This window comes from Myotis nattereri (genome assembly GCF_964212035.1).
Source record: "Myotis nattereri genome assembly, chromosome: 2".
Classification (NCBI taxonomy): Eukaryota; Metazoa; Chordata; class Mammalia; order Chiroptera; family Vespertilionidae; genus Myotis; species Myotis nattereri.
In genome coordinates, this window is record NC_138076.1 from 15,129,789 (window position 1) to 15,140,830 (window position 11,042).

At 39.0% G+C, this 11,042-nt stretch overlaps 1 protein-coding gene across 1 annotated transcript in view; it reads left to right on the top strand.

Annotated features, from left to right (window-relative positions):
- The window catches only part of LOC308514811 (rho GTPase-activating protein 7-like), a 175,534-nt gene extending 165,215 nt beyond the window's left edge, over window positions 1-10,319 (top strand). The window contains exon 5 of the mRNA XM_081085131.1: window positions 10,131-10,319. Within this exon, the coding sequence (XP_080941257.1) occupies window positions 10,131-10,211 (81 nt within the window). The 3' untranslated portion in view covers window positions 10,212-10,319. The remainder of the gene's footprint in view (window positions 1-10,130) is intronic.
- The last annotated feature ends 723 nt before the right edge of the window (window positions 10,320-11,042 follow it).

Here is an 11,042-nt window from a genome sequence, read left to right on the forward strand (position 1 = left end):
TGTAAGATAATGAAACACCCTTGTACTCTATACACTCTCTAGCAGAACCGCTCTCCAATTGTCATAGCATAGTAAGAAGCTAGGAAAATTCCAGGACAAGCAGAATAGGTAAACTAAGACTAAAAACAGGTAAACAGTAGTTTGCAGCCACCTAGTAAATTCTATCTTCCCTAAACCAAGGACACTTAAGAGTAAATGGTTTGCACTTCTCTCTAACCAGAGGGAAAATTGTTTGAATCACCTCACCCTACTTAGGGAGACAGATAAAGAAATCCATTGAATTCCATTGACCAACTACACCCAAGGACAGACAAATTAACAGAATAAAATCTCATTTTGGCACAGCAGCATAAAACTGATGAATATTCTATTGATCCTCCCCTAAAACCTCCCCTAGACACTCAACCTTTAACACTTCTGGAAACAAAGGTTTCTCCAGAGGAGCATGCCTGTGCCATTCCCTTCCCCACTTCTTCCCTCTAAGGGACCCCATGAGACTTGTAACAAGGGGAGCAACAGGCAGCTGCAGCTTGTCCCGGGCTAACCCCTGAACTTGTCTCCAAGGCCCCCTTCTCTCTGACTTCTCACTGAGCTGAAGCAGCCCAGCCTAAGCTCTCCTCTTAGTTCTATAAGCCCTTTCCTTTTTTCACTGTCCTAAGTATATCTTTGCTGCAGCCAATGAATTCTTTCTTACTTTGCTAAACTTTGTCTCTTGATTGAACTCTTTCCCTCAAGCAAACAAGAACTGAGGTCTGGTTGTCTCCCCAGTAATATTCTCCTTGCCCACATTTCATATGCATATTTCACATATACCTAACCCACATTTCCCTCCTGCCCTGCCGGCTCTGAGGATCCTGCTGGCTCCAGCAAGCACCAGAGCAAAACTGGCAGGTACACCAAGTGACAGGTAGGGCAGCAGTGCCAGACACTTTTGTCACCACCAGAAATCAGGAGCTAGCTGTCCCTAAGCACTTGCGGCTGAGTGTACTTTGTTAAACCAGGGAGCAGCCTGCCTGCTGTTCTTAAAAGGGAGGTGTTTTTTAGATTACATCTGGAAAGGGTTGGGAAAAAAGTCTGTTTATCACTAGTCATTGCATTAAAGTGAGAACTGTTCTCAGCACATGAACCTCACACCCTACTAGACAAGACCATAGGAGCCAGAAAGACAAACCCACCCTGACTGATAGTGATACAGCTGTTTGTAACTTTATGTCATGGAAAAATGAACATTACAAAACTCAGCATATTCTTACCATACAATTTGCAATTTCACTCTTTGGTATTTACCCAAAGGAGTTGAAAATGTAAGTCACAAAAACCTGCACATGGATGTTTGTAGAAGCTTTATTCATAATTAATTGTCAAAACCTGGCAGCAACTAAGATGTCCTTCAGTAAGTGAATAGATAAACTGGTACATTCAGACAATGCAATATTATAGTCCATAAGCGTGGGTAACAGTATAAACATAGTAATAAGTAATGAAAATAATAATAATAGCCCTGGTTGGTGTGGCACAGTTGGTTGGAGCATCATCCTGTACACTGAAAGGTTGCAGTTTCAATTCAGGTGAAGGCATGGTCGAGAAGGTAACCAATCGATGTTTTAGTCTCATATTGATGTGTGTCTGTGTGTGTGTGTGTCTCTCTCTCTCTAAAATCAATGAGCATGTCCTTGGGTGAAGATTTTAAAAATATAATAATCTATAATAATAAAAGCATAATGTGCTAATTAGACCGGATGTCTTCTGGACGAAGCCAGGGCTGCAAGGGAAGCCTGGGTCCCGGGTGCCAGAGGGAAGCCGTTGCCAGCAGCTGGGGGAAGAAAGGCCTACTCTTGCACGAATTTCGTGCATCGGGCCTCTATTATAATAATAAAATTTTAAAATAATGAATAAAAGTATGAAGTAAATAACAATTTCTGAATCATGTATGAAATTATAGAAAATGATATAGTATAAATCTCTTTAGGTGTCTGGTTAAATGTGAGTGAAGTCCCCAGTTACTCTCTACCATTCAGAGGTCACCCAAGGTTCCACAAGAACAGAAGATAAAATTGTGCATCTTCTGGTACAAGGGTCACTTCCACATATGCCCCCAGGCCCTGATGCTCCAGGATGCACACACCTGGGAGCACAGAACTCCTTTGGAAGGACTGGGATGGATAGTATCTTCTGCCTATACCCACAAGGGCACAGAACAGCCCCGCCTGGCGACAGGCTTCACGTTAAGGGTGAGGGCTGAGAATGGTGGCCTCCAAACTGGGCGACTTAAGGAAAATAGTTGACCAAAATATAAGAATTTTTTTTCAAAATAACAGTAAATAATTACAAATAGTTCGAAATAAATAAAGGAGGAATGAACATGAGGAAACAAGTTAATCTGACAGAGGGTGGAGGAGTAGGCAGAGACAGACAGCCTATTCTCCTTTGCATTATTTCAGAATAAAATATGTAGTCACTTTTTAAAAAAAATATATTTTTATTGATTTCATGGAGGAAGGGAGAGGGAGAGAGAGATAGAAACATCGATGATGAGAGAGAATCCTTGATCAGCTGTCTCCTGCATATACCACACTGGGGATCGACCCTGCAACCCGGGCATGTGCCCTGACCGGGAACTGAGCAGCGACCTCCTGGTTCATAGGCCGACGCTCAACCACTGAACCACACTGGCCAGGCTAGGTAGTCACGTTTTTATGTCACAATGACAGATCCAATCATAGGAATAATTTACACTTAGGGAGTTCTGGGATAAGTACGGTGTTAATCCCCTTCTGTGCAGTATTTCAATTAATCCTCAAATAGCCTTGAAATGTAGGTATTATTTCTACCTTATTTTTTTTTTACAGATGAGGAAACTGAGCTCAGAGAGTTCTAGAAACCTGCCAAAAGGCACAGAGCTAATTAGTGGCAGCGGGGAGCCTAGTACTTGTACATACCCATCATTTTCCGTGTTAGCCTTCCGTCTTGAATTCACACTTAGATTCCTTATTTTTACAGCAGGTCTTCTCTTTCTTTTAGTGCCACCAGAGCACTTGGTAAAAGACTGCACACGTAGAGGTTACTCAATATGTGTCTGTTAACTAATTAACTCGAACTGGGCCCATGAGGCTGAGGATCTGAGAGCACAGCACGTAGCTGGCCGCTGAGCATTCCAGGCGGAGGGAGCAGCATCGTTCAAGCATTTTAAAGCAAACAGTGGGGAGTGATAAACGGTGCGGGGACAGTTGCCTTTGCAATGTCCTTCAGGTAGAGTGAGAACGAGGGTTGCACACCAGCAGAAAACTCTGACTCAGGCTAGGAAAATAAGGACATGGACAAAATGGGGAAAACCCATTATGAGGGATACTAGGAAGAATAAGACGACATAAAGGATAGCACCGAAGGGCAGATGAATTGCTGGTTACCATCGTCCAGCAGGAAAAATAAGCAATAATTCTGAGGCAGTTGCTCACTGAATAAGTCACCTGCCTTAAATGTCATTTTTCCTTACATGTAATTATGTTAACGTGTACTAGGAATAATATAATCAAATGTTTAAACCCATAAATTTATGTGTTTTATTTTTATTATTTGAAGCAAGTCACGTGAAAAAAAGAAATGTATTTATGTTTTTTTTATGTTTTGTATTTTCCCAATGGTGTATTTTTTCGTGGTAGTTTATATTTAATATTATTTTGTAGAGCTTCAGGTGTACATCATAGGGGTTAGACAATCATATCCTTTACAAAGTGTTCCCCCTAATATTTCCAAGTTCCCACCTAGCACCATATATAGCTATTACAATCCTATCAACTATATTCCCTATGCTGGTCTTTACATCCCCATGACTATTCTGTAACTACCAATCTGTACTTCTCAATCCCCTCACCTTTTTCACCCAGTCCCCTGACCCCCCTTTGAAATGTGTTTAAATTTAATATTTTAAAAATTATTAAATAAACAGTTTCTAGGTAATTCAAGTATGCAGTACACATTGTAAAGGTGGTATTCAACGTGCTATAGTTTGGGAAACAGGACTAAATAATATTAAATTCTGCCCACCAAGAGGAGCCTCTATTTTCAATGAAGGAGTGATGACTCTCAAAGCTAGAGAAGTATTTTGTAAACCAAAAGGGATGACATCAGATTGTCAGTCAGACACGGCTTTTCAATGTACTTCTTTGTTCAAATGAAAGCAAACAGAAAGCATTGACTGGCTAATAATATCGCAGACTGGAGTGATTTCAAAAGAGTCTTTAAATAAAGAGATGGAAACAAACCCATTTTCCAATGCACCTTTTTTATGTTGTCCTTCATGTCTTCTCCCCAAAAATGTGAAGCCCCAAACCCTTCCTGCTGCCCATTGTACCCACAATGGCCTCTTGTGCCCTCATCTGAGACAGAGCTATTCCATCGCTGAGGGAGGCTTTCCTGAAATTTCTGAGGACATAATCACCCTTTCTAAATTTCTCTGTAAGATATTTTTGTGGGAACAAAAGTGAATGTTTTTAAAGGAAAGGAATACATTACTCTGCCACTGGTTCCTGCAATTTTTAAAAAGGCAAATGGAGGAAATCTCTATAGAAAAGAACAGAATATTCCATAAACTTCTGTGTGACTTCGCTAATATTTTTTAAAACATGCAAAACAAGCACTGTCTGTAAAGAGAGAAAGCACAAAATTAATGGTAGGGCTTTTTATTTTAATGTGGGATGAAAATGAATCCTTTCATGGAAACTTTCAGTCTATTATAGCTGCCCATTGTTGGAAGCGGTTAGCTTTCAAAGGGCCTTTAAATGGTAGTATTCTGTGAGCCTGAATACTATATATATATATATATATATATATATATATATATATACACACACACACACACACATATATATATATATATATATATAGAGAGAGAGAGAGAGAGAGAGAGAGAGAGGAGAGGAGAGAGATATAGATATATAGATATAGATATAGATATAGATGAGGAACATAGCATATTAATAAAAATAACATATTAAAGGAGAAAATCATTCTCAATTTTCACCTAAAATCATCAAAAAGAAATTGGATGAATTAGAATGTTTCAATTGTCATTAGATTTAAAAAGATCCAGATATGACATCTCTTACTTAGTTACTGTTTATGTCAGCAGCTTCTATGCAGTTAGTGTAAGGCCCTAAAAGGTGTTCGGCTGCGCCCCCCCTGTAAGTGCAGAAAGCCATCCTAGCACAGATCAAAAGAATCAACATGTGTCTCCAACATTTCCGCCAGGCATGTCAAAATCAGCATTTCCCCAGCCGTTTTTTACATCCCAAAACACAAACAGACTCGCACACAGCCTGAGCTCCCACACACAGCTTTTAAAGACCTCATTAAGAAAGAGCAAATTGTTTCCTCCCCTCTTACTAAAAAAGCGCTTTCTTCCATGGCTTTTTAAAAAATCAGTTGTAAAACACCTTAGCAGATTAACTTAAATGAAAATCTTCACATGCGGAGAACCATTGGAGGGTCAGTATGACCATATATCAAAGGTTGTTATTCTATCATTTGACTATCGTGAAGAATAATAACAAAAGACTATGAATTATTTTTTTCTCTCATTTGGAAGTTATTAGTAGATTTCCCTTTGTTCCACTGAGAAATGAGAGAAGAAAATATGAAGTTGCAGCGAACCCATATGGCCAGCAGGAAAATCCTGTTTAATTGCTTTATTGCCAGAAATGTTAAATCACTTCCTGAGGATACAGTTCAAATGAAACATGTGGCAGCTATTAACAAAGGCCCCTAATGAATTCCAAAATATGCCTTTTATGGGAGCTTTCTCATAAGCAGCAGGCATACATGTTATTTAAACTGTACATACAAATATGCATTTGGTATTTTAATTCCACGAATGTTTGATGAACACTTACTCTGCACCAGACTCTCTAGCCAGCCTGCATGGAATGTTTCTTTCTAAGCAACAGACATAACAATAAGGAACCTCAGGACGTGGACCCCAAACCTAACCATTTCTCTTCTCAGATGTCAAAGCGGGGGGGGGGGGGGGGAACTTTGACCAACGCCTCCTTCCTGAAGGTTTGAGGCCCAAGAAAACCATTTCATTTTCACCTGGGTAGTCTGAATTATCTACTATATCCCTACTCCTGTTAACAGCCCATCAGTGGCGGTGTTAATTATTGTCATTTAGCATCCACTGCATGGATCTATTCTTTATCTTTTCACACATCTTCTTTAATTGGATATGAATTCCACAAAGAAGAAAACTTCTTCATTAAAGGTTGTTGTAGATGGAATAATGGGAGGCATCTAATATGAATCTACAAATAGCTTTAATTAATTGAGAACCAAGTGTCAGTATTTTTTTTATATTTAATTCCTTTCGTCCCTGGGAAATCTCACAAATTCCATCAATTATTTATAAACCATATTCTAAAGAGACAATTCTACCTCAAATTCAAAGATAATTCAGCTGAGGGACATCCAGCTCATATTAATATGTGGTTTTACTTAAAAGAGAAGTTATCAAATTCTAGGTTACATTAAACTTTGATGTTCCTTGCTCTATCTCATAATATGGAAGTGAGCCTTGGGAGCTTAAAGAATCATGCAGAACGTGGTGTGATTTAAAATAATTGACATTGGCTCCATGAAGCATTAGCACAGGCTGTATGGAGTCTAAAGTATTTTTGCTTCATGGTGCAGCTCATCAACATTTTATTAAATATTTACTTATATGTGCTCGGTTGCATACTTTGTAATCAAATAGAATAAAATAAGGAAGGCCTATCACCGGTCAAGTTGTAATGGGGAGCAAGACACTCAATTTGCCTTATGGCCTTAGCTGTAGGAAGAGAGAGCTTACTTAGATTCTGTAACTGTCTATCACAGTTATGCCTGCACAGATATTTTGTGATCTAGGGTAGTATCTTATCATGGGATCTCTTCAAACCTTCCTGCTCTTTAGTGTTTTGAAAATAGTGTCAGTGACCACAGAGATCAGCGTGCCAGTGGTTGGGCCCTATCTCCCAGGACCGACTGTGACCTCACACAAGTTGCTTTGCTCTCCAGGACTTCATGGGATTGTTCTAAGGATTGAGTGAGATTATGGAGTAAAAGCTCAAAACTTTGCCTTGCACATACTAAGAATGTAGTAGGAAGTATTAGTTAGCTATTCATATACTAAGGAACTTTCTCATGAAATATCCTTTATCTATCACCAACCTTGACAAGCTTGACAATGAAAGGGTTCCTGTTTTGTTTTGTTCTGTTGTTTATTGTCTTTTCACACAAAAATAAGTCAATTTAAAAGCTCTGATCTCTAGCCCAGTCTATATGACTCAATGGTTGAACCACCAATGAACCAGGAGGTCACGGTTCAGTTCCCAGCCAGGGCACATGCCCAGGTTGCAGGCTCAATCCCTAGTGTGGGGTATGCAGGAGGCAGCCGATCAGTGATTCTGTCTCATCATTGAAGTGTCTATATCTCTCTCCCTCTCCCTTCCTCTCTAAGATCAATAAAAATAAAACATTAAAAAATTAAATATATATGTAACATAGGATGGATTTAATGTCATTTTTAAATCCTTTTCAAAAAGACACACAGAAACAAAACACATCACCAAAACTGTAAGGAAACTTTGCTGTAAAGGGAGAAAATAGCTTCCCTGGAGAATAGAACCGGAGTTCTTCTAGAAGGGAAGAAAAAATCCGATGACTCTGCTGTAAATGAAAGAATGCTGAGGAAGATGCTTAAAGCCTACTCAGTCCTTCTGACGCCCTGCTCTCCGGGGGGGATCCTCCACTCTGCCACTCAAGCGCCTGAGAGTCTCTCCATGGCTGCGTCTTTGTCGGTGTACAGCGCTGATATTAGCACCCAGAAAACAAGACATGAATGGCTATATGTAGATTGAGGTTAAGTCTCATTTACTCTCACTATACATCGACATTGCCAAAACAGAACCCCCTGGATTTTTTATCCATAGAAAGACTTTTCCCTTATTTGAAAAATTGCATCGATCTCCAAATCCTATAAATTCCAAAAATGAGGATCTTCCCAGAAATAAATATCTCACAACAATATAGGTGTCATGATATTTGATATTTCTGGAAATGAAGATTGATGCTATTTCCTTAAGCTGATCTATAACAGAGGTGCACTGAGCTTCTCTCTCTCTCTCTCTCTCTCTCTCTCTCTCTCTCTCTCTCTCTCATACACACACACATACACATACACATACACATACACATACACATACACACACCAAAATTAGTTACCCATGTGTCTATTTTTCTTACTCCAACTGTAAGGACTTTGTTCCTTGAGAAACATCACTTGTGGATGTCTTATGTGATCAATAACTTTCGAGTAGAAGGCGTCAAATCCCAGTGGGTCAGACAGATTTATAAAAGGTTTCCAGTACAAATTAGTATCCTCATGCTAACTGTATTTTATACATGAATAACTGAGGTGAATGGGAACCAGAAGTCCAACTTCCTAAAATATTTTTAGAGTCTCCACAAACAGTAGAACTAGACATTTATACTATAAAGTCTTTTGTAAGCATCTCATTCTAAACTCTATTTTTTAAAATGATAGTGATAGATAATATGCTGGAAATTAAACTTTTAAACCTCTCATGTCAAAGAGGTTTAGACCCATTGACCCAAAGCCCATAGTAACAAACAGAGCAGCGACCTTTTCCTGAGGATCTCATATACTTTCTGGAAGCTACCACAGTCCTCTTGGCAACCCGGTGAACTAGGAGTGATCCCTGTTTCATAGGGGAAGGTTCTGGGCAGTGAAGAAAAGGACAGAGATTTGAAATGGAAGAGACCGAGTAAGCAATTTACGTTTTTGGACTCCCAAAGTGGAACAAAACAAATGAACTCCAAAGATTCTACCCAAATTCAGAGAGTGTTGTAGCCTCATTTATCACCAGTGTCTTTAAGGGCAACATGGGTCTGTCTTTAGAGAAGAAAACAGCTACATGATGATTTAGAATTATCATAGATGGATCTAGTAACTTTGCTGACAGTTCCACAACTCTCATGTTTCTTTTCTTTTTAGCTTTATTGAGGTATAATCTATAATAATAAAAGTGTAATATGCAAATTGACCAAATGGCCACATAGTGGACCATCCGGAGGACCACACTATGACACCCACTGGTGCCAGGCCAGCCAAGGCAGGTGCAATGCAATTGGTCAGGGGCCTCACCATCGCCCCATGATCACCCCACAGAGGAAAGAACAGGCCACCGGCCAGCAGGGCAATCAATCAGGGAGCTCCAAGATTGCCCCAAAGAGGGAGACCCAGGCTACCCAACAGTGGCGCTGTGGCAGGTGGGCGGGGCCTCCCTCTGTGAGGGGGTGATCCATCGTGAAGCCCTGGCCAGGAGGGCAGGGCCTACCTTTTTGGGGTGATTGATCACAGGGATCCCGGACTGTGAGAGGATGCAGGCCGGGCTGAGGGGCTCCCCCCACCCCCTCCACTGGGCCTCTAGTTGACAAATAAAATTGTAAGATATTTCAAGTATACCTTGTGATGATTTGATATATGTATATGCTGTGAAAGAATTGTTTACATCGAATTAGTTAACATCCATTACCTCAGATATTTGCCCTTTTTTGAGAGTTTCACTCTTACCAAATATCAATTATATATTACAATATTATGAACTATAGTCACCATGGTTTACCTTACTTACATCCTCAGAATTTATTCATCTTACAGCTGATAGTTTATACCCTTTCAACAACCTCTCCTTATTTCTCCCCCATCCTCCCACCCTTCCAACCTCCTACCCTACCTCCACCACAGTCCCTGGTAACCACTTATGTACTCTGATTCACTTAGCATAATGCCCTCAAGGCCTATGTTATTGCAAATGGCAGGAATATTATCTTTTTCATGCCTAGATAATATTCCATTATATATCACATCCATATCTTGGCTATTGTGAATAATGCTGCAATGAACAGAGGAGTACAGATGTCTCTTTGATTTCCTCTTTTTATTTCCTTTGAATATATACCCAGAAGTGGGATTGCTGGCTCATATAGCTTTCTGATTTTTAAAAATTTTGTAATAATATTATTTGATGGTTCTTTCTAATAATACACAATTTTGTAACTTTGGTTTTCTTTTTCAGGCTATCCCAGGTATTTCAGAGAAGGAAATGGCTGGTAAGTGGAAATATGGTTTATTTTTCTTTCTATCTGTTTTAGAATGAAAATGCATCTTCATGTAGACATTTCATTAAAGCTGTGTGGATCTCATCAATCTTTGCACAAATATTATTGTTGAATTACTGAAAAATAAATTGTGTTGTTCAAAATGTAAAAAAATGTGGTTCTCTAATATAGCATTTCATCATACTAGAATGAGATGTGTGCTTCTTGTAGCCCTACTAGTGTTTGTGGAATGAATGAATAGCAACCACAACTTTTTTTCTTGAGGGAAAGAATGAGATGTTGTTTACTGTGCTAGAGAATGGTCTTTGGAAATTAGTTGTTAATAACTATCAATATTTTTTCAATCTTAAGTAGCTTATTTAGCAGTCAAAGGAAAAGATGTACTTATTTAAAGCGGATGCTATGCCATCAAAATTATAATTCTAAAGCAATAGGAATAATTATATTGGAAATAATTATAATATTTTGTGTGTCTGTGCTATCATTATAACTATTTGACAGTATTGTAGAACATGGATAAGGTCTGATGAAAAACATAGAATACGAAAAATTAGAGTTGAATTGGTGGGATTATGTGCTTTTTAAAAAAAATCTGTGGATCTTCCTCAATATTCTTACGTTTCCTGTGTAATAACAATAGGTTTTTATAATACAGATTAAAAGTGTGCTCCCAAATGTGAAGCACATCACTTAGTTCTTAGACACTTGTGATTTTTAAGAGCCATACTGAAAGTTTATAGTATTATCTAAAAAATGGCATGACTTCAGTAGACTTTATAATGAGGCTTTGTAGTTTGTCTGATGCGATTTTGATGCAGGGGATGTTCCCTTTCTAGTTCGTGATCTTGTGTTTGCGGCTAGATAGTCTT